Here is a 24,701-nt window from a genome sequence, read left to right as displayed (position 1 = left end):
CTGCCTTTAATATGTTTTCCTTATATTTAATTTTTGACAGTTTGATTAATATGTGTCTTGGCGTGTTTCTCCTTGGGTTTATCCTGTATGGGACTCTCTGTGCTTCCAGGACTTGATTAACTATTTCCTTTCCCATATTAGGGAAGTTTTCAACTATAATCTCTTCAAATATTTTCTCAGTCCCTTTCTTTTTCTCTTCTTCTTCTGGGACCCCTATAATTCGAATGTTGGTGCGTTTAATGTTGTCCCAGAGGTCTCTGAGACTGTCCTCAGTTCTTTTCATTCTTTTTTCTTTATCCTGCTCTGCAGTAGTTATTTCCACCATTTTATCTTCCAGGTCACTTATCCTTTCTTCTGCCTCAGTTATTCTGCTATTGATCCCATCTGGAGTATTTTTAATTTCATTTATTGTGTTTTTCATCATTGCTTGGTTCCTCCTTAGTTCTTCTACGTCCTTGTTAAATGTTTCTTGCATTTTGTCTATTCTATTTCCAAGATTTTGGATCATCCTTACTATCATTATTCTGAATTCTTTTTCAGGTAGACTACCTATTTCCTCTTCATTTGTTAAATCTGGTGTGTTTTGACCCTGCTCCTTCATCTGCTGTGTGTTTTTCTGTCGTCTCATTTTGCTTATCTTACTGTGTTTGGGGTCTCCTTTTCACAGGCTGCAGGTTCGTAGTTCCCGTTGTTTTTGGTATCTGTCCCCAGTGGCTAAGGTTGGTTCAGTGGGTTGTGTAGGCTTCCTGGTGGAGGGAACTAGTGCCTGAGTTCTGGTGGATGAGGCTGGATCTTGTCTTTCTGGTGGGCCCGTCCACGTCTGGTGGTGTATTTTGGGGTGTCTGTGGCCTTATTATGATTTTAGGCAGCCTCTGTGCTAATGGATGGGGCTGTGTTCCTGTCTTGCTAGTTGTTTGGCATAGGGTGTCCAGCACTGTAGCTTGCTGGTCGTTGAGTGAAGCTGGGTCTTGATGTTGAGATGGAGATCTCTGAGAGATTTTCGCCGTTTGGTATTACGTGGAGCTGGGAGGTCTCTTGTGGACCAGTGTCCTGAAGTTGGCTCTCCCACCTCAGAGGCACGGCCCTGATGCCTGGCTGGAGCACCAAGAGCCTTTCGTCCACACGGCTCAGAGTAAAAGGGAGAAAAAATAGAAAGAAAGAAAGAAAGAAAGAGGCTATAATATAGTGAAGTAAAATAAAGCTATTATAAAGCAGAGCTATACAGACAAAATCTCACCCAGAAACATATACGTATACACTCACAAAAAAAAGGAAAAGGGGAAAAATTAATATATCCTGCTCCGAAAGTCCACCTCCTGAATTTGGGATGATACGTTGTCTATTCAGGTATTCAACAGATGCAGGCACATCAAGTTGTTTGTGGAGTTTTAATCCGCTGCTTCTGAGGCTGCTGGGAGAGATTTCCCCTTCTCTTCTCTGTTCGCACAGCTCCTGGGGATCAGCTTTGGATTTGGACCCGCCTCTGCGTGTAGGTCGCCTGAGGGCGTCTGTTCCCCACCCAGACAGGACGGGGTTAAAGGAGCAGCTGCTTCGGGGGCTCTGGCTCACCCAGGCCGCGGGGGGGGGGAGGGGTACAGAGGAGGCGGAGCGAGCCTGCGGCGGCAGAGGCCGGCGTGACGTTGCAGCAGCCTGAGGTGCGCCGTGTGTTCTCCCGGGGTACTTGTCCCCGGATCACGGGAGCCTGGCGGTGGCGGGCTGCACAGGCTCCCGGGAGCGGCGGTGTGGAGAGTGACCTGTGCTCACACACAGGCTTTTTGGAGGCGGCAGCAGCAGCCCCAGCGTCTCACGCCCGTCTCTGGGGCCCGCGCTGATCGCTGCGGCTCGCGCCCATCTGTGGAGCTTGTTTAGGCGGCGCTCTGAATCCCCTCTCCCTGCGCGCCATGAAACAAAGAGGCAAGAAAAAGTCTCTTGCCTCTTCGGCAGCTGCAGACTTTTTCCCGGGCTCCCTCCCGGCTAGCTGTGGTGCACTAACCCCTTCAGGCTGTGTTTACGCCGCCAACCCCAGTCCTCTCCCTGCGATCCGACCGAAGCCCAAGCCTCAGTTCCCAGCCCCGCCCGCCCCGGCGGGGGAGCAGACAAGCCTCTCGGGCTGGTGAGTGCTGCTCGTTCCCGAGCCTCTGTGCAGGAATCTCTCCGCTTTGCCCTCCGCACCCCTGTGGCTGCGCTCTCTTCCGTGGCTCCGAAGCTTCCCCCCTCTGCCACTCGCAGTCTCTGCCCGCGAAGGGGCTTCCTAGTGCGTGGAAATCTTTCCTCCTTCACAGCTCCCTCCCACTGGTGCAGGTGCCGTCCCTATTCTTTTGTCTCTGTTATTTCTTTTTTCTTTTGCCCTACCCAAGTACGGGGGGAATTTCTTGCCTGTTTAGAGGTCGGACGTTTTCTGTCAGCGCTCGGTGGGTGTTCTGTAGGAGCAGTTCCACGTGTAGATGTATTTCTACTGTATCTGTGGGAAGGAAGGTGATCTCCGCGTCTTACTCTTCCGCCATCTTCTCTCCCCCCCCATTTGGTTCTTAATTGTATCTTCTGTTTCTTTGCTGAGACTTTCCTTTTTTAACATTTGTTTCAATTATGTTCACAATTGCTTGCTCAAGCATATTTTAATGGCTGCCTTGAAGTCTTTGTCAGATAATTCCAGCATCTGTGTCACCTCAGCTTTGGTGTCTGTTGACTGTCTTTTCCCATACAAGTTGAAATGTCCATGGTTTTCCATATGCAGAGTAATTTTGGATTGTATCCTGGACATTTTTAAATGTCATGAAACTCTGGGTCTTTTTTCAGTCCTATGAAGAATGTTGATATTTTTGTTTTAAGAAGCAATTGGCGAAGTTAGGTTCAGGCTGAAAGTTTTCACCTTGTTATGTTTGCCATGGTTCTAATGTCAATTCAGTTTTCAAAGCCATTTCAAATCTGCCCCCAATGTGTGCCGCTCTGTAGTCTGTTACCTGAGTGGTACTCTTGTTAGTTTAGTTTTCAGAATCTTTTGTATGCTACTTAAGGTCAGCTCCATGCATGCTCTGCTCAGTGATGAGTCCTGGAGTTCATAAATAACTTTATGAGGTTGCCTTCCTGAGCTTCTTTCTCTCAGTGATCTTTCTGGTACCTCTCATCACTGGGACTCTCCCTTTTGGTCCTCCTGCCGGAAACATTGGGCTCTAGTTACCCTGTTCTACCATACACTAATGTGTTTGGGCCCAGTTCTGGGCCTGTAAGTGAGAAGACAGAGGAAGAAAACAGTGGTGATTGGACCCACTCTCTTGGGATCAGAGCTCTGATGAACAGAGAAAACAGATTCCTTCCCCCAGAGTTTTGGCTCCCTCAGGTCACTATTTCCAGCCATTGCCAGTGTTGCTATCAGATTGCCTAGGGGCTGGGCCACAAGAGAATGGAGAAAAGAGAGAAAAAATATAGATGGGTGATTTCTACATGTCCTTGAGTATTGGAGTTCCCTTTTTTGCTCCTGGAACTTTCTCTGTCTGTGCCACAGTGCTCACTTCCAGGTTTCCAGCCAGGAAGTAACAGAGGAGAAGAAAATAATAAACTGGCCATTGTTTTGGTGGTATGTTGGATATGGTGTTTCCCCCAGTCCAGTTGCTGCTATTTACTTTTTGGAGTCCTCAAATAGGTATTCCATGCATTTTGTTTACATTTTATAGTTGTATTTCTAGGGAGATGGGTAAAGTGTGCTAGTTATTTTACCTCAAACTGGAGTGGCTACTTTTGAGTATTGACTAATGAAGTGGATGATCAAACGAAAGAAATATGTCAAATCACAAAGCAAGTATAAAAAGTATGAGAGAAAGGATAAGAGATTTGGAGAGTAGATCCAGAAGACCTCAGAGGCAATAATAATTCCAGAGGGAGAACAAAACAAACAAGCAGAGACTAGATTCACAGACTAAAAAGGTTCACTGCAGTACAATAGGATTGATGAAAAAGACATAAAATTACAAATACCCTAGTAAATATATCTAGGAGTGGAGAAAAAAAATATTAAAAGCTTCCAATGGTAAACAATTTATTCATAAAAGAAAAACAGGTTGACATTAGACATCTTAGCAGTTCTAGAGCCTAGAATGATATCTACTAATAAGAAAAAAGGACTGCAAGTCAGGAATCCAAATTTAGCCAATCTGGACTGATATCTACTAATAAGAAAAAAGGACTGCAAGTCAGGAATCCAAATTTAGTCAATCTGTCCAATATTGTGCATATGCTAAAATTCCTAGAAATATTTCACCCCTTTCCCCTTCAAGAAAAAATACCCAAGGAACAACATTAATTGATGAATAAATGTATTTGAACAAGGCCCCAGGGTACGTAAATGATGAAGAGGAGAGGAAACAGAGGAGAGCAATGAACCTTGTAGTATGTGTATGGTTAAATCTAAATATATAATAATAAACAAGCTGGAAATATATAACATGGCTGATAAAGATCTTTTTAGACACGCTTCAAAATTAGCAAAGGGGAATGAACAGCAACTTCATTGAACTAGCAAAATGAAAAGTTAAAGATAGAACTATGACATTAAGTAAACAATAAATAATATCAAGTGTATCAGATGTCATACCAAAGGTGAACAGGCTGATTCCTCCCATTAAGAAGCACAGATTATCAGATTAATTTTTAAATAAAATATAGCTAAAAGCTGTTGCTCAGAAATACCTCAAGTTAAAATATTTTTAAATAGTTTACAAAATTCTTAAATATTAAAAGTTAAAGTAGAGGATAAAAAGATATTAGACAATTGTTAACAAAATGCAGAAGTCACTGTTAATATTAGTTAAGGTGAGATTTTTGGTTAAAAACACCAAACACTGTAATAGACGATATTATTTGAAGCACAATTAATGAAGAATTGGTGTAATAAAACATGTATTCAAACAGTTAAATATATAAAGCAAAATGTAAGGAAAATTTGACACTAGTTTCTTTTCCAGAATGGTCCTGCTTTAGTAGAGAGAGAATACATACATATGGGGGAAATGGATAAACAGCACACCAAATTTAATAGACATATATAACTTTACATCTCTTAGAGAATGTGCGTGTTTTTTATATGTCAGTGGTACATTTACCAAAATTTTTATGTACTTGGCTACCAAGAAAACTTTAACAAATTCAAAAAGGTAGCCATCTTTACAGGTCATATTCTTTAATCATAAGCTAAAGAAATTGGAAGTAAATTAATTAATGAGAACATCACCATCACCTCTAATTCAATGTTTAAAGAATTAGGAATTACATTCCAGATAACTCTTGAGTCCAAGATGGAATGAAAATTGAAGTTATAAATTATCTAGAGAGAAAGGAAAACTATTTCTACAGCTTAGGGGAAACAGGGAAACTTGTATTCAAAAAAAATGTCATAGACTAAAAAAATAAAAATGAAAGTATTTCATCATTGAAGAAGATGAAAGGATATAATAAATTTTTTAAGCCATCTTAAGACGTTAGAACAAAAAGTTAAAAGGACTCGCTCTTTTCCTTACCCTCCTTACCCCAATTTCCTCTGCCTTCGCCATATCTCTTCTCTTTCACTCCTTTCCCCTTCACCCTCTCTCCTTCACTTTCTCCCCTCCCTCTTTTCTCCCATATTCTCCCTACCCCTCTTCCTTCTATTTCTATGCTTTTGTGTGGGGGGAGTCCCCAAGACCACCCCCAGGTTTGAGTATTCTCTGGAAGGACTCAGTATGCAGCATACAGTTGTACCAAATTACTCATGGCTATGATTTATTACAGCAAAAGTATACAAGGTAAAATCAGTGGAGGGAAAGGCACATGGGTGACTTGTGAAGGAAACCAGGCACAAGCTCCCAGTGGAGTCACACAGATAAGCTTCATTTCTTTAGCAATGAATTGTGACAGCTTAGGTGAAGCTGTCTATCAGGGAAGCTCATTAGAGACTCAGTGCCTAGAGTTTTTAATTGAGAACTGGCCACTTAGGCACTTTCTGCTTAGCATGTACCAAAATTCCAGACTCCCAGAAGGAATGTAGGTATTCATAATGTACATTGTTTGCTCCAAATATTAGTTTGGGCACAGTGAGCCATTCTTATCCAGAAATGATGGGAACCCTCCTGAAATCCCAGAAGGCAGGTAAGGGCCAGTCTTGGAAGCAGCCCTTTCTAAAGATAGCAGTCTCAGGCCTGCCATTTTAACTGCTTTTTCACACCTTGCCTCCTTCCACACAAACCCCACCCCTGTTTCCCTATTGTAGTACCCTCCCCCTTTCCCTTCATCTTAACCCCTCCTTCTGGTTCCCAAACAATTCAGACCTAAAGTATTTAGGTTGGGTAGAGGTAGGCTACCTAAAAGGAAGGGATTAGGTTGGCCTAAAGTGAGATTTCACTGGCTGAGCAGGTTGAGGAGGTAGTCCAGAGGTGGAGACAGGCAAGCTCAGCTGATCAGAGTGCTGAGAGAAGCAGAAATCAAAGCCTAAGCCTGGTAAGCAGCATACTTGTTGGGGGACGGGGTAGTAGTGGAGATGGGAGATGGTTACATACAGGGGGATTGATCAAATAAGTATATTAATGATAATAGAGACCATGTTTTCACTGTTAGGAGAGGGAGCTCAAGGAAGGGATGATTCTCTTTGCACATGTTTTTATGATACTGTTTTACTTGTTATAAGAAGCAAATATTACTGTTATAATTTGAAAAGTCATCAGATGGAAAAATATTTTAAGAGGAAATAGACATTTCAGTGGAGAAAATGTAAAATATTATTTTCTGGTGAAATATTGAAGTTTAGAAATGGTAGAGCATAATGGTCTGGAGAAAAAAATGTCAGAGTTCAGATGTAGTTCAACCAGTTATTATGTGATTTTGGGCAAATTACTTATGTCTTAGTTTTATAATCAGGTAAAGTGTTTAATAATATAATCTACCACTAGGAAAGTTACCACTTAGGATTACCATTTATTACACTTAATAAAGTGATTACAATGTCAGCAAATAGTAGGCTCTTAATTAATATTAGCTGTTTTTATTATTGATTAAGGTTAGACAAGTAGTAAGTGTTAGACTGGATATTTGAATCTAAGGCTAAACTGTCTTCCAAGAGAAAAAGAGGAACTTGTATATCTTTAAATCAGACACTCGCTACTGTTAAAATGATTTCCAAAATGTTTATGGGAATTAATAGTACTGCTACTGTCACTGCATAAAAGTATCAGTATGTACCTTTCCTAGCACTGTGCATTGTTTTTTTTTTAAAAAGTATGATAACTTGATAGGTTAAAAATTCTCATTTTATGAAACTTGACCCCTATTTTACACCCCTCACAAAAATTAACTTGAAATGGATTAAAGACTTAAATGTAAGTCCTGAAGCCATGAAAATCCTAGAAGAAAACATAGGAATAAAGCTCTTTGACATGGCCTTGGTAATGATTTTTTGGATATGACACTTAAAGCAGAAGCAACAAAACCAAAAATAAACAAGTGAAAAAACTCCAAAGGTGGGGAGGAGTGGAGAGGGGTGGATCTTAGGCCAAAGGAAAGCAAACTGTGAACGGTAGGAAATAAACACCAGGGCAGTGATGTGAAACTTTTGTCCATTTCAACAGCTTTTTTTCAATATAGGATAGGTTTTGGTTACTGCATACCTACCAACTACAGTGTTATATAACATGGAATAAGCACTCTTACCAAAACAGAAAAAAAAATCAGAAACAAATAAACAAGTGAGACTACATCAAACTGAAAAGCTTCTGTACAGCAAAAGAAACCATCAACACAGTGAAAAGACAACCTACAGAATGGGAAAAAAATATTTGCAAACCATTTATCTGATAAGGGGTTAATATCCAAAACATATGAAGAACTCATATAACTCAATAGCAAAAAAAAAAAAAAAAAATTGAAAAATGGGCAAAGAACCTGAATAGACATTTTTCCAAAGAAGATATACAAATGGCCGACAGGTACGTGAAAAGATGTTCAGCATCACTAGTCATCAGGGAAGTGCAAAAACAATGAGACAACACCCCACACCTGTTAGAACGTCTATTATCAAAAAGGCAAGAGATAACAAATGCTGGAGTGGATGTGGAGAATATGAAACCCTTGTGCACTGTTGGTGGGATTTGTAAATTAGTACAGCCACTGTGGAAAACCAGAATGGAGGATCCTCAAAAAATTAAAAATAGAACTACTACATGATCTAGCAGTTTCGTTTCTGGGAATATATCCAAAGGAAATGAAAACAATAACTCGCAAAGATATCTGCACCTCCATGTTCATAGCAGCATTATTTACAATAGCCATGACAAGGAAACCTAAGTGTCCACATATGAATGAATGGATAAAGAAGTTGTATATATATACAATGGAATATTATTTAGCTACAAAAAGTGAGGAAATCCTACCATTTGCAACTACATGGGTGGACCTTGAAGGCATTATGCTAAAGGAAGTAAGTCTGACAGAGAAAGACAAATATTGTATGATCTCACTTAAATATGTGGACTCTTAAAAGAAAAAAAAAACACTCATAGAAAAAGAGATCAGACTTGTGGTTACCAGAGGGAGGGGGTGGGAGCAGGAGGAGTTGGAGGAAAGTGGTCAAAATGTACAAAATTCCAGTTATAAGATAAATAAGTACTAGGGATGTAATGTACAGCATATTGACTATAGTTAACACTGATGTATGATATATAGGAAAGTTGTTAGTAAATCCTAAGAATTCTCATCACAAGGAGAAAAATTTTTTTTCTTTTTGTTGTATCTATATGAGATGATAGATGTTAGCTGAACCCATTGTAGTAATCATTTCACAATATATGTAAATTAAGCCATCATGCTATATACCTTAAACTTATACAACGATGTATTCATTTATTTCTCAGTAAAACTGGGGGAAAAATCTTATTTAAATTAACATTATTTTGATCAATAATGAATTTAGAGATCATTTGGTTAAATTAATGTAAATGCTTTTTGACATCCAAAAGATTGAGACAAATTCTAATAGTTAACATTCACTAGGCACTTACTATATGCTGGGCATTGTTATGAGCACTTTTTATGTTTCAACTCATTTAATCTTAACGTCCTCACCAGGATAATGATGGTTTACAGTTATTGAATATCAGAAATTTCATTCATCTTAATTTGTGAGAGTACTTATTAATCATTTTTATTTATATTTAATTTGATTTATTTAAATGTGCTTAATTGTTGAGTTGAACATGCTCGTTTTATACTTCTATAAGGCTTAAGAAACAAGGGAATTTTTTTAAAAAAACTGTAATTTAAGCTTTTGTCCACTAGATGTCCTCAGCTAAGTTTAAGTTATCAGAATTTAACTTTTTGTTCGTGAAAATTTGTTTCAGTTTCTAGCTACCTAAATTAAAAATTAATAAAATACACCCTTTAAATAAGAGATAAGATAATTAAGGCAGTGCTTCAGGAGAAATTCTTTACATGTAATTGTTAGTACTCTTGTTATTTTAAAAATTTGTATAAGGTCTTTAATAATCTATAAATACCTTTAGATGTATGTTAGGAGATTTAAGCATTATTGTGATTTTTGACTCCATGTAATTTTGGTGAAATAAGGACGTTTTAATGTTAAATTACTTTCTTATTGTTTAATTTTTATTTTTCCTTTTCCTCCTTTTAATTTTTATGTTTTGCAGGGTTTTGGGACTGGAGTTAAACAAAGACAGAGATGTTGAAAGGATCCATGGCAGTGGAGTTAACACCCTTGACATTGACCCTGTTGAAGGGAGATAGTAAGTTTATTATATAATCATTTTTGTTCCTAAGTGAGATCCAGTAAAATCTTGCTTTCAGATTAATTTTGTGAAGTTTCATACAAATTAATAAGAATTCTAAATTTGTAGCATTTTAAATCTGGCATTATTAATTTCAAATAAATACAGAACATTGAACCTATGAAATGTTGCCAAATAAACATTTCCAAACTACTTTAATATAAATATATTCATTGTTAAATCAACAAATACTGAACTTTTTTGGATGCAGAGAGTGTGTAAGTGCTGAGGTATGTCTTTAGGTACTATTTCAAAACAGAGTTGTTACTCTCAAGGAGTCTAGTGGGAAAACAAATATAAAAAGCAGAAGTATATTTTGGAGAATTAAGTTTGAAGCACACCAGACTTGTGTTTGAGTTCCTCCTGGCTTTATATTTATCAGCTATGTGGCCTTGAGCAATTTATCTAACCTTTCTAATTCACAGTTCCCTTAGCTACACAATGTAACAACAATATCTAACAAGTTTGTTGTGAAGATTAATTGAGATAATATGTATAACATGATTAGCATAGGACATGGCATACTGTAAATGGTTGCCACCACTGTTGTTAATCAAAAGCATTATCACCTACCTATAGTTTTACTCCTTTCAATCCATTTTCCATACAACAACTGAAGTGCTTAGAAAAAATGTGCCATCTCCCCCACTTAAAACTCATCTACCCCACATTACTCTTACAAGAAAGTTCAAAACCCTTCATGTGGTCTATAATTAAGACAAGTGTAAAAGTAACTAAAGAAAAGTTTGTCTTATCATGTTCTGTTTAGCATTTGCCCCAAATTTTTATATTATAATGAAGTATAATTATTTACATTAAAATAAGCCAGAGTAGGTTCAATAGAAATCCATTTTTTATTTCCAGCCTCTGTCATGGTCTCACCTAGTAGTATATGAGAAACATGTACGGTGAACAAATGCTCACTTTAACACACGGTTAAATCTAAAAGATGACCTGTGATAATTCTTTTCTTCCTCCTGACCTTTTCCAGGCTCAACATAACACCTCCCAATTAAGGACAGCTGTGGGACATTTGCTTATAAAATAATCCAGACATGAGCAGCAAGGGATAGCTGATTTCTTTTGGCCTTAGGTGCTGGTAGAAAAAAATGTTCAATACTCCAGCCAATCATTTGGGGTAGTGATCAGTTGTTTGACCTGTAAAGTACATGAATCCAGTAGGCTACCAGTTGGGAGAGTTAGTGAGAAATGTGGGAAGTTATAGATTACATGTGCATTAAATATGTGTGAGAAATAACAGACTGAGGAGTCTTTGCAGAGCATATACAAAAAAGTCAAGATTCTCACTACGGTGGTTTCCCCCTTTTCCCCCTTTTTGCATAGTAAAAATCTACAACTATTTATTTCATTGTTTGCTAAGATTTGTATTTTGCATTAAACCCTTTTGGCAGGAAAGAGAAATAAAAAGCAAAATGAATGTTTAATGGAAAATTAAATATAGGTCTTCTTTTTCTCAGAAAAATCAATTCACATGTAACTTGCTCAAAATACTTGTTAATATTTACCAAACACTGTGAGAGCTGTAGTGATACCATGGAAAACCAGAATGAAAAATAGAATACATAAATCTTGTAAAGAAGCATTTATTTCCAAAGTTAGGAGTTAATTGAAGAAGTCTATCTGAAAACAACATTTTAACAAGTGCAACTACATAAAGTACATTTGAATATCATCCTGTGAAGCTTGGATTTTCTTTTATGTCTTCTAAATTCTTCTGAGTTAATTCCATGCATCTTTGGTACCGAGTTTTCTTGTCCACATAAAAACATCAAGTCCTGTCTTTTACTGTGTTCACTTTATTAGCAGGATAATAAGTGTAGAGTTAAGTAACATCATTGCCATCAGATACTTCAACTACAAAGTCCATTAATTACAATAATATTCAATTTTTTCACCCAATTAATGTAATCAAAGGAAAGCTTTTGGAAGTCATTCTAGCAAAGATGAAACATCTTATGTTATTGTAAATACAATTTAAGTTAAGTCTAAAAGTTCAGCTTTGAAAACGATTGTTTTTACATTGATAGTACATGTAATGCCATGGTAAAAAACAGTATTTCACGAAGTACAAATATGCAGCAAAATGTTTTTGGAATTGTTATGGTACACATGTAACTCAAAACTGTGTTGAAACAAGCTGCAACATGTTATCAACCAAAATAAAAGCTGTAGTTGTTAAAATTTACAAAGATTTCTCTGTATACACAATGAGTAACTGAACCACAAAATTTTGTAATGAAGCTAACGCTGAGTATTAAAAAAAAAAACCTTCAGCATGGCATTACTTGCTATCTTTCTTTACTGCCCCATCATCAGTAAGATTTAGGACTATTTGAGCAAAGAACTTTGAAGAAGTACTTTTAAATTAACCTAATTGTCCTACAAATTGATATTGAATTTTTCTTAAAACAAGTCTATAAATCAGTGCTTCTTGGACATGCTGCTAGTTCATGAACCCTTTGTATCTGGTTCACAACAAGGTAAGGCACTTGTACCAGAATGTGGTACAAGTCACTAAGCACACAGTTTAGATGAGCTATATTTTTTTTTGTAGCAAGACTATCTCAGTGAAGAAAGAGGTGTGTTCATTTCTGGCACAAGCTCTTTATGTTGTACTATAAATAGCAAAGAAACTAAAGATGGCAAAATAAAAAACCAATGTACAACACTTAAAACAAATATAAGTGATCAAATATCTCAACAAACCACAAAATATGGATGAATGGGAGCAAAACACTGATAACTACAAAATCAGTGTGGTATCAGCATCTATACCAGGGGAGGCAATAAAAACCAATGGGGCATCTTAATAGACCTGATAACTCAAAATAACTGACAGTTAGTTGAAAGCTCAGCAAGCCAATTTGACTAAAACATTGAAACTGGGAAAGAATTGTGTACTCTAGTTGTTCAAGGGATTCACAGTAAGACCCAAAGGGGTTGGAGTGCTTTAGGCCCTATAATCTCTCCAGCTAATCACCTAAAGATGCCCTAATGGACAGAACCCTACGTTGAGGAGAAACTGTTTGGAATAGAATCCAAAGTGAGCAGTAGGGGGACAATAGAAAGAAACAAGGGAAAAAGATGGATCAGATAAAAATTGGGGAGGTGAATAGAATCAGGAAATCTCTGAAAGTTAGCTGCCATATTTTGAGCATCTTATTTGAAAAAGAAGAGGAGGAGGATGTTCTAGAGATATAAATTTTAAATATTGTTATAAATGAAGCCTCCCTTTTAAAAGTTTAAGAAAATTAACTTTACATAAAAATGAGCAAAAGAATAGGATTAAGATCAAAGCCCATACAAAATTATTTTAAGAACAAAGAGAATAAATAGAATAATGTTCCTTTAGACAGTGTAGTTGTGCCAGAAAGATATGCCCACAAAATAGATGAGAACTCTAACCTAATATTTTAAAACTAGCTGAAAGTCATTTCTGTTTTTTATTTTCTTTATTTTTTTGGCTGCACCGTGTGGCATGTGGGATCTTAGTTCCCCGATCAGGGATCAGACCTGTGCCTCCTGCAGTGGAAGCACAGAGTCTTAACCACTGGACTGCCAGGGAAGTCCCTAAAAGTCATTTTTAAAAGATACAGTGTATGAAAGAGTAACATAAGTAGGAATTAGAAAAACTGAAAAATGAGATGATCAAACTCAAGAAAAAATTAGAAAAGAAAGTTTCAGAAATGAAGACTAAAGCATAAGGAATACAAGCAAATAAAATATAAGAGGAAACATTTAAAAATCAAAAAGAAATGGAGAAAGGAAAAGTATTTGAGATACAGATGTATGTAGAAGATAGGCAAAGAAGATCTAACATACATATAATAGGAGTTTCCAGAGAAGAAACCCAAAGGAAGAGAATGGAATAAAGACTAAAACTATAATCCAAGGAAACATTCCTAGAATGAATAAAATCTGAAACTACATATAAGGGAAAGAGAATCATATTGTAACCAGACTTTGATTTTGAGCTTTATGCTCAAAGAAATGAAGTTTCCTTTCTAAGATGTTCAAGGAAATAAAATGTGAGTCAAGGATTTTATATCCAACCAGACTAATTTTCAAGTACAAAAGGACTAATTATTAGTAACATACAAAAATTCAGGGAGTATTGTTCTCATTAGGCCTTTCTTAAGAATCTACCAGAGAATAATATCAGAACAAGAATGAATAGAGACAGCACCAGAATTGATGGTGAGCAGTAATATTAACAAATAGCAATACTTTATATAGATGCATAAATATTTACATATATAGATATATAAATTAAATTCACAAATCTATGTGTTTTCCCTATTAGATTGTAAACTGGGGAGTCAGGAATCATGCCTGTCTTGTTCATAGTTGAATTGGCATAATGCCTAGCATATTGCAGAAGCTCAAAATTGAATGAGTTGAGTAAATGCATTCATAATGGAGGGAAGAAATCTAACACTTATGGATCCCCTATTTTTTGCCAGGCAGTATAAAAGGCCTTTGCATATGACTTACCTTTATATCAACTTTATGATTTAGGTGAAAATGTCCCACTTTTCACAAATGAAAAACCTTAGGTGAAGTAACTTGCCCAGGGTCAGATAGCTAGCATCAGTAATAACTGGTCTGTCTGATTCCATTTATAACTAGGCCATTTAAAATGACCCTGTAATATTTCACTTCCTTAAATAAGAAGTATCTTTTGCCATCTTCTTTCTACTGTCCTTTCTTTTTGGAATCATGAAGGTAAATTTTAACTGATCACAGATTGAATCTTTCTATATTAATTCTTCCACAAACATTAGGTTAAAAATTTTAGTTTATTTCAGTCTATACTAATGAAGATTTACTCTGTATTTATGGGCATGATAGATTTGAGTTTGTAGATCAGTAATTTTCAGAAATACATAGTCATAAATGGACTATATAAAATGATAAATTAATGTGAACTTTTTTTATTATTAGCATGTTATCAGGTGGTTCAGATGGTGTGATTGTGCTTTATGATCTTGAGAACTCCAGCAGACAACCTTATTACACATGTAAAGCAGTGTGTTCCATTGGCAGGTGTGTATTAAAAATGTAATTCATGAATTTATAAACATTTGAGTATTTTTGTATCAAATGCAAAACATGAAAAAACTTTTGATTATGTTCTTTTTGTTCTCCACCTACATAGCACACCTCAGTAACTAATTTTAGTTTTTAGACTACTTAGCATAAGACTCATTTGAGTCTTTCCAGCTAAATATAAACACAAATTAGATTTTTCAACTGTCATTAATAGAACAAAAAGATTAACAGCTAGAAGCCATAAATGTACTAACAATCACACACACACACACACACACCCCTTCCTTACCTTTCTATTTACTCAAAGCTGCCTAACTTAACATACTTCTCTTTGTCTTGAATTTTTTGACTATTTACTGGCTTTCCAATCTTGTGAGAATTATTTTTAAGTTTTTAATAAAGTGTTTTGTGATTTTGTTTTAATTTGTTCATAATCATCACTTAATTCTTTTTCATTTCCTGTATTTGATCTGATTTTGAGGAGTCCTTGAATTAACATAGAGAATAGGTGTCGAAAAAATGTTTTCAAGAGGAAAAACTTCATGAACATTCATATCAGCAACCACTCTGTATTAAAGCTGTTCCCAAAGCACCAGATAGATGCATAAGTTCATGGAATATTTGTGAGGAGATTTACAAATGTTTCTTGGCTCTGGTGCTTCACTTTGGAAATACAGATTTAAGGAAACTATTTCTCTGAGCCTCTGAAAAAACTATTTTGTCTTAGAGATAATTATACTTGCCCTGTTACTCTTGTAAGTTTTCTGTAAGACTTAAATGAAATACTATCTTTTAAAAAGCATATTAAAAATTGTAAAGCCACTATATAAATAGGAAGCAATATAATTATAGATACACTTGGTACAAAACAAGATACCACTTCAAGTACTCTGGAACTTGGTTCCTAAGAGGCTTATACCATTTTATATTCTCTCCACTCCCACCAAACAAACAAACAAAAAATCTAAATTCTAAAGTGTAAGACAGTCATTAATTAGTTTAATTCATCTTTGTCTTATTTTATCTTAGCTATCGTTTTAACACTGTTAAAATAATATTTTTATATATACCACATGCTATGTAATGTTATTCCATGAGTGGCTATGATTTGCTTTTCTGGTGTGTGATGTCAAGTAAATGCTTAGGACATCAATCTTACTTTATTATGACTTTCTTCTTAGATTCAAACTCTTAACTTCAAAACCATGACTTTGGTAAATGGGCATATAAGCATCTTTACAAAATGAGTTAAAGTAGCATTTTACATTCAAAGACTTTATAATCTAACTTTAAAAAATAATTTCAATAAAAATTGTTACTAAGTTAATGTGGCTTAGACTGTTTCCTGATACTTATTTTTGCTTTACTTAATGTGTTTGTTCTGAGCACCAAAAAGATTCCTGTACCCAAATTTTTATTAAATGTGAATGAGAATGACAGATCATACATAGTAAGAGAATAATACAATACTTTGTCCTATTTTAAAATCTAAAATATAAATGAGCTTTTATTTGTGATCACTACATTAAAGATTTATTTTATTTAGAACTGAAAAAATCTCTGTGTAGATTCTTAGGAACAGATAGAAATCAGTTCTGTTTATCTTAAGCAGAAATTTATCGGAAAGAAATTTAATATCTCACATAATGGCAGGAAGGTGGAAGAATCAAATGTAGAAAATGAGCAGAAAAGCAAGAGAAACTAGGACAAGAGAACACAGTCAAGGTCACACCACAGGAACAATTTAGTTTGGGTTCTGCTACATGTCACAAACACAGATTCTCAACTCCACAGCTATGAATAATTGCTAACTATCCTTGGTTTGCATTACTAGCTGGAGTTTTATTAGAGTCCCAGGCAGTATTGATGAAGCCCAGGACACATGTTCATGCCCCCACTGCCAAGGGCAAGGGAAAGAGAATATCTGGAGCCCCTTGCTTTATGTAACAAGAGGCAAGGCACTGTCTTTCAACCAAACAAAGGGAATTTCCCCCCAAAAGGAAGTTTGGATGTTCAGCCAAGAAAAGGGCGCATGTCCACTACAGTCCACACATTTGGCTGTCCAATATCAGTGTATACCTTTCTTCCCATACCTACCCTTCCTTTTAAAAAAAAAAGTTTCAGCCTGACCTAATGCAAGTATCCATTATTTGACAAAAAAATGTAATTATCCCCTTCCCCAAAGAGCTATGACCCTAAGTCTATTTATTTACCACATCCATCTCCAGTTCAGGATGATGTCTATTTTTCCACTGGTTTTACGTGATCTTATATCAGGATTATGCAATCTGTGGGCTCAATTGTATAGTTAACCTATATAAAATAATGGAGGTAAGAAAAAGAGGAAAGAAAGGAAATTAGTTAATATATATACATATATACATGACATAGAAAGTAAGGAAATATGAATAGGTACTACAGTCCTTTTTTGCAGCTGTCTCAAGGCCAGCTTGAGGTCTTCAGGTAGCACCACATGTGTCAAGGCCCTTTATTCTGTATTGTGATCCAAACCTTCACCTTAAGGAATCAGAACTCATGATGGTCCTATCTGCATAGGGTTGCAGTAGTCTTCTGTTTACTTTTATCTTACTGAAAATTTCTGACATACATGAAAATAGTAGTATAATGAACTGTGTACCCATCACCCAGCTTCAGCAGCTATCAGTCATAACCAGTCTTGTTTTATCTTTACCCCAACCTACCCACCTACTCTGAGGATTATTTTGAAGCAAATCTCAGAAGGATATCATTTCATTCATAATGACTTGTATCTCTAAAAGGTAAAAGGTGTTTTATAAGCATAACCCCACTACCGCTATCTCACATCTACAATAATTCCTGATATTAAGTATACAGTTGGTGTTGAAATGTCCCACCATTGTCTCTTAAGTGTTCCTAAACAGCCAGTGTCTTTGAATTAAGATTCAGTAAAGGACACATACTGTGCTGATCACTGGTTCAGAGCATATACTGTATCCTTCAGGATAGCACATCATCATCACAAGGTGGTATATTGTAACATGTCATAACTGAGCCTTCAACAGATCATGATTCTATGGGTGATGTGTTACATAAGAGTAGTGAATCTCATGGGCATCTACCAGTTGCATTCTTTTGTTGTATAAGTAAGGTTCTTAATCAGAAACAATACTGTGTGGGACACCATGGAGGTATGTGAGGCAACAATTCTAAGAATGATGGTGTTGATAAAATGATGGCCAGGAAAAGCAAATCCAAAACCAGAATAAGTATCTCTTCCAGTAAGGAAAAATCACTCTCCATGAAGCGGTCCAGTGTAGCTGGCTGATCCCTCCAGGATATGGTATTGAAATCAGAAGTCTCTCATTTTATGAGCCTTAGTAGGAAGCAGGCCTCCGCATCATACTGTGAAAGGTTAAAACTAGAGATGCCTAGATATTCTCTTTCTCTAGACAGTTAGGACATGGCATGTGATCTAGGTTTGGCCATTCATATCATCGTTCCTGAGACTGCTACTTGTGAATATAGTATCAGTTTTGAAACTCAAATAAATCAGTTATCTCTAAATTTTGATTACTGTTTTGTAGAAGCCATCCTGATGTTCACAAATACAGTGTGGAGACTGTACAGTGGTATCCTCATGACACTGGCATGTTCACATCAAGCTCATTTGATAAAACTCTGAAAGTATGGGATACAAATACTTTACAAGTAAGTACGTTAAAAACTTTTCCAAGTTGCTCTGTGCGATAAATGAGAACTTAATCCTAAACCATTTTAGTGTGATTATTTGCTAAGATGTCATATATATTAGATGTGAAATTAGTATAGTAGTTAAGGAGAGCTAGAGTGCTTGAGTTCGTATCTTGGTTCTGCTGCTGACTATCTATGTGATATTTGTCTGAACCTCTCTATTTATCTGTAAAGGGGGTAATGATTGTACCTTATAGAATGGTTGTGAGGATTAAATAGGTCAATATATGTAAAGTACCTGGAACAGTGCCTAGCATATAGTAAGTGCTCAAAAACCATTAGCTATTATTATTATTTGCTTTATTATTCAAAAACTACTACGGTCTAGTGGTGTAGGGAAGAAAATTGGATTTATCTCCTATTGGCCTAAAGACTTAAAGGAAAAGAAAGTTATTAATATTATAGCTTAGTAAAGGTAGACAATAGATAATAGTTTTTATATTTGATCAAATTTATATTTCTTTCTCATGCTAATTTTTTCCCTGAGCTCTAGTCCCATATGTCTCCACCTGTCTTCAGAACCTCTCTTACTTAAATGTAGTGTCATCTTCTCAAACTTAACATGTTCCAAACTGAAGTGAACATGATGGCTCCTCACATCCATTTAGTCCTCAAATCTTAGCAATTCTTCCTTCAAACTCTCAGATTTCCCTTTTCTGTTTTCCTCACCATCACTGTACATCTAGACTACTCCTAAAAACTCCTAACTGGTTTCTCTGCATTATTTTTCTTCCACATTTCCACAGCAAGTTTACCCCAGAATTAATCAGAATCAAGCAGTTTCATCCTGTCTCAACACAAAACCTCTAGTGACTCCATTGTCTAAATTCAGCCTGGCCTTCTAAGTTCTCCATAACCTCACTTCCCACTTTCTCAACCTTAGCTTCTACCTCTTTTCAACCGAAATTATGTACTGCCACTAAATTGATCTCCTTTTGCCTTCTGAACACATGTTATGTGTTATGTTCCCTGCCTCAGGTCCCCTTCCCTATGAAACTTCTCCCTTCTCGTATTCATCTTATAACTGGAAGTTTATACTCTTTAACCAACATCTTTCTATTTCTCCCACCCCCCAGCCCCGGTAATCACCACTTTATTCACTGTTTCTATCAGTTTGGCTTTTTAAGATTCCACATGTAAGTGATATTATACAGTATTTGTCCTTGTCTGCCTGACTTCACTTAATATAATGCCCTCAAGGTTTATCCATGTTGTCACAGATGGCAGGGTTTCATTCTTTCTCATGGCTGAATAATATTCCTGTGTGTGTGTATGTGTGTGTGTGTTATCTTCTTTATCCCTTTATGTGTTGATGAACACTTAGGTTGTTTCCATGACTTAGCTATTATAAATAATGCTGCAAAAAACATGAGGGTGCAGCTATCTCTTTGAGACAGTGATTTTATTTCCTTCAGATATATACCCAGAAGTGGGATTGCTGGATCATATGGTTCTATTTTAAATTTTTTGAGGAACCCCATATTGTCTGTCATGATGGCTGCACCAATTTACATTCCCACTAACAGTCACAAGGGTTTCCTTTTCTCCATATCCTCACCAACACTTATCTCTTTTTGATAATAGACATTTTAACAGATGTGAGGTGATACCTCATTGTGGTTTTGATTTGCAGTTTCCTGATGATTAGTGATATTGAACACCTTTTCATGTTCATTTTGGCCATTCTTATATTTTTGGAAAAATGTCTATTCATGTCCTCTGCCCATTTTTTATTTGGATTGTTTGGGTTTTTGCTACTGAGTTGTATGAGTTCTTTATATATTTTGGATATTAACCCTTTAACATGATTTTCAAATATTTTCTCCCATTCTTTAGGTTGCTTTTTCATACTGTTTATGGTTTCCTTTGCTGTGCAGAAGGTTTTTAATTTGCTGTAGTTCCATTTGTTTATTTTTGCTTTTGTTGCCTTTGATTTTGGTATCAAATCCAAACAGTCTTCACCAAGACCACTGTCAATGTTTTCTTCTAGGAGTTTTATGGTTTCAGGTCTTACGTTCAAGTCTTTAGTCCATTCTGAGTTAATTTATGTGCATGGTGTAAGATAGTGGTCCAATTTCATTCTTTTGCATATGGTTGTTCAGTTTTCCCAACATCATTTATTGAAGAAACTATCCTTTCCCCGTTGTATATTCTTAGTTCCTTTGTCGTAAATTAATTGACCATATATGCCTGGCTTTATTTCTGGACTGTCTTTTCTGGTCCATTGATCTGTGTGTCTGTTTTTATGCCAGTACCATAATGTTTTGATTACTGTAGCTTTGTAATGCAGTAGTCCCCCCTTATCCATGTGGGATACATTCCAAGACCCCCACTGAGTGCCTGAAACCACGGATACTACCAAATTACCATGGTTATAGTATATACCAACCCTGTATATACAATATTTTTTCCTATACTCATGTGTGGGTAGCATATATGGTATGGATACACAGAACAAAGGGATGATTCACATCCAGGTGGGACAAGCAAGATTTCATCATGCTCCTCAGAACAGTGTATTATTTAAAACTTATGAATTATTTACTTCTGTAATTTTCCATTTAATATTTTCAGACCACAGTTGACCTCAGATAACTGAAACCAAGGAAAGTGAAATACAGATAAAAAGGGGACTGCTGTATAGTCTGAAATCAGAAAGTGTGATGCCTCCAGCTTTGTTCTTCTTTCTCAAGATTGTTTTAGCAATTTGGGGTCTTTTGTTGTTCCATACAAATTTCAGATTATTCTTTCCTATTTCTATGAAAAATGCCATTGAGAATTTGGTAGAGATTGCACTGAATTTACAGATTGTTTTGGGTGCTGTGGACATATTAACATTGTTAATTCTTTCAATCCACTGGTATGGAATATCTTTTCATTTATTTGTGTCTTCAGCTTCTTTCCTCAGTGTCTTATAATTTTCAGTGTACACCTTTTACCTCCCTAGTTAAATTTATTTCTAGGTATTTTATTCTTTATGCTGCAGTTGTAAATGAGATTTTTTTCTTAATTTCTCCTTCTGATAGTTCATTATTAGTGTATAGAAATGCAACTGATTTTTTTTAACATTTTGAATCCTGCAACTTTACTGAATTTGTTTATTCTAACAGTTTTTTGGTGAAGTCTTTAAGGTTTTCTATGTATAATATCATTTCATCTGCAGATAGAGACAATTTTACTTTTTCCATTCCAGTTTGGATGCCTGTTATTTCTTTTTCTTGCTTAATTGCTCTGGCTAGGACTTCCAGCACTATGTTGAATAAAAGTGGCAAGGGTGGGCATCCTTCTCTTCTCCCTGATATTAGAGGAAAAGCTTTCAGCTTTTAACTGTTGAGTATGATGTTAGCTATGAGCTTGTCATATATGGCCTTTATTATGTTGAGGTACATTCGCTCTATCCCCAGTTTATTGAGGAAAATAATGAATACTTCTTAATATAAGTCAATACCCATTCATGATTTTTTTTAAATTCCTAACATAGTAGGAATAAAAGGGAAATTCCTTAAACTGGCATTTACAGATTACATGATTATGAACACGGAAAATCCAAAGGAAACTTTAGCCAAATTATAATATAAGAAAATTCAGCAAAGTTGCTGAATATAAGGTCAGTTGTATCTGAATTCCAGGCACAAAGAATTATAAAATGAAATTTCAAGAGTAATGTAGTTTATAATTGCAGCACAAGTCATCATATACCTAGTAAGAAATTGAAAAGTGTACAAGACCACTCAACGCTACACAGAAAACTATAGAATATTATTGAGAGAAATTAAGACCTAAATAAATGGTGGGATATGTCACATTCACACTCTCGCCACTTTTATTCAACATAGTTTTGGAAGTCCTAGGCATGGCAATCAGAGAAGAAAAAGAAATAGAAGGAATCCAAACTGAAAAAGAAGAAGTAAAACTGTCACTGTTTGCAGATGACACGATACTATACATAGAAAATCCTAAAGACACCACCAGAAAACTACTAGAGCTCATCAATGAATTCCAGTAAAGTTGCCAGAAACAAAATTAATATACAGAAACCTGTTGCATTTCTGTACACTAACAATGAATTTTCGGAAAGAATAATTAAGGAACAATTCCATTTATAATCGCATCAAAAATTAAAATACCTGGGAATAAACCTACTTAAGTAAAAGACCTGCACTCAGAAAACTATAAGACACTGATGAAAGAAATTGAAGAACACACAAACGGATGGAAATATATACCATGTATATTGATTGGAAGAATTAACATTGTTAAAATGAACATACAACCAAAAGCAATCTACAGATTCATTGCAATCCCTGTCAAAATACCGAGGGCATTTTTCACAGAACTAGAACAAATAATTTTAAAATTTGTATGGAAATACAAAAGACCCTGAATAGCCAAAACAATCTTCAGAAAGAACAGAACTAGACGAATCACGCACCCTGACTTCAGACTATACTACAAAGCTACAGTAATCAAAACAGTATGGTACTGGCATAAAAACAGATATGTAGATCAGTGGAACAGAATGGAGAGCCTAGAAATAAACCCATGCCCTTATGGTCAATTAATCTATGACAAAGGAGGCAAGAGTATACAATGCAGAAAAGACAGTCTTGGCAATTCCCTAGTGATCCAGTGATTAGGACTCCGCACTCTCACTGCCGAGGGCCCAGGTTCAATTCCTGCTCAGGGAACTAAGATCACACAAGCCCCATGGCATGGCCAAAAAAAAGAAAAGAAAGGAGAGTCTCTTCAATAACTGGTGCTGGGAAAACTGGACAGCCACATGTAAAGGAATGAAATTAAAACATTCTCTAACACCATATACAAAAATAAACTCAAAATGGATCAAAGACCTTAACGTAAGGCTGGAAACCATTAAACTAAAAGAAAGCACAGGCAGAACATTCTCGACATAAATCATACCAATTTTTTTTTTTTGCATCTATCTCCTAAAGCAAAGCAATAAGAGCAAATATAAACAAATGGGACTTAATTAAACTTGAAGCTTTTGCACAGCAAAGAAAGCCATAAACAAAACAAAAAGACAAACTACAGAATGGGAGAAAATATTTGCAAATGATATAACTGATAAAGGGTTAATATTTACATATATAGACAATTCATACAGCTGAACATCAAAAAAACAAGCCTGATTAAAAAGATGGTTAGAAGACCTGAATAGACATTTTTCCAAAGAAGACATACAGCTGGCCAACAGGCACATGAAAAGATGCTGAACATCATTAATCATCAGAGAAATGCAAATTAAAACCACAATGAGATATCACCTCACACCTGTCAGAATGGTTATCATCAAAAAGACCACAAATAACAAATGTTAGTGAGGATGTGGAGAAAAGAGAACCCTCGGGTGCTGTTGGTGGGAATGTAAATCGGTGCAGCCACTGAGGAAAATATTATGGAGGTTTCTCAAAAAACTGAAAATAGAACTACCATATGACCCAGCAGTTCCACTCCTGGGAAAAAAAAAAAGCACTAATTCAGAATGATACTTGTACCCCAATGTTCATAGCAGCATTATTTACAATTGCCAAGATATGGAAGCAACCCAACTGCCCATCAACAGATGAATGGATAATGGAGATGTGGTGTATACAATGGAATACTACTCAGTCATAAAAAAAGAATGAAATTTTGCCATTTGCATCAAATGCATGGACATGGAGAGTATTATACTAAGTGAAATAAGTCATACAGAGAAAAACAAACACTGTATGATATCACTTATATGTGGAATCTAAAAAGTACAACAAGCTAGTGAATATCACAAGAAAGAAACAGACTCACAGTTATAGAGAACAAACTAATGGTTACCACAGTGAGGAGAGGGAAAGAGGGAGGGGCAAGATAGGCGTAGGGGATTAAGAGGTACAAACTACTATGTATAAAATAAGAAAGGTACAAGGATATATATTACAACACAGGGAATATGACGAATATTTTATAATAACCATAAATGGAATGTAGCCTTTAAAAACTGTGAATCACTTTGTTATTGTATATCAACTATACCTCAATTCTAAAAAGAAAAGGAAAATAATTAGAAGGCTTGGGCTTCCCTGGTGGCGCAGTGGTTGG

General features: G+C 36.0%; 1 protein-coding gene across 2 annotated transcripts in view; it reads left to right on the top strand.

Annotated features, from left to right (window-relative positions):
• The window catches only part of ERCC8 (ERCC excision repair 8, CSA ubiquitin ligase complex subunit), a 78,933-nt gene that overhangs the window by 10,516 nt on the left and 43,716 nt on the right, over window positions 1-24,701 (top strand). Inside the window, exons 2-4 of one of the 2 annotated variants that reach the window (XM_068535374.1) lie at window positions 9,663-9,758; window positions 14,766-14,867; window positions 18,440-18,563. In XM_068535374.1, coding sequence (XP_068391475.1) covers window positions 9,663-9,758; window positions 14,766-14,867; window positions 18,440-18,563 — 322 coding nt within the window. Of the gene's footprint in view, window positions 1-9,662; window positions 9,759-14,765; window positions 14,868-18,439; window positions 18,564-24,701 lie in introns of those variants that run through there. The other variant, XM_068535375.1, reaches the window with a different exon arrangement.

Source organism: Eschrichtius robustus, chromosome 2 (genome assembly GCF_028021215.1).
Source record: "Eschrichtius robustus isolate mEscRob2 chromosome 2, mEscRob2.pri, whole genome shotgun sequence".
Classification (NCBI taxonomy): Eukaryota; Metazoa; Chordata; class Mammalia; order Artiodactyla; family Eschrichtiidae; genus Eschrichtius; species Eschrichtius robustus.
This window is presented reverse-complemented; position numbering and strand designations above follow the sequence as displayed.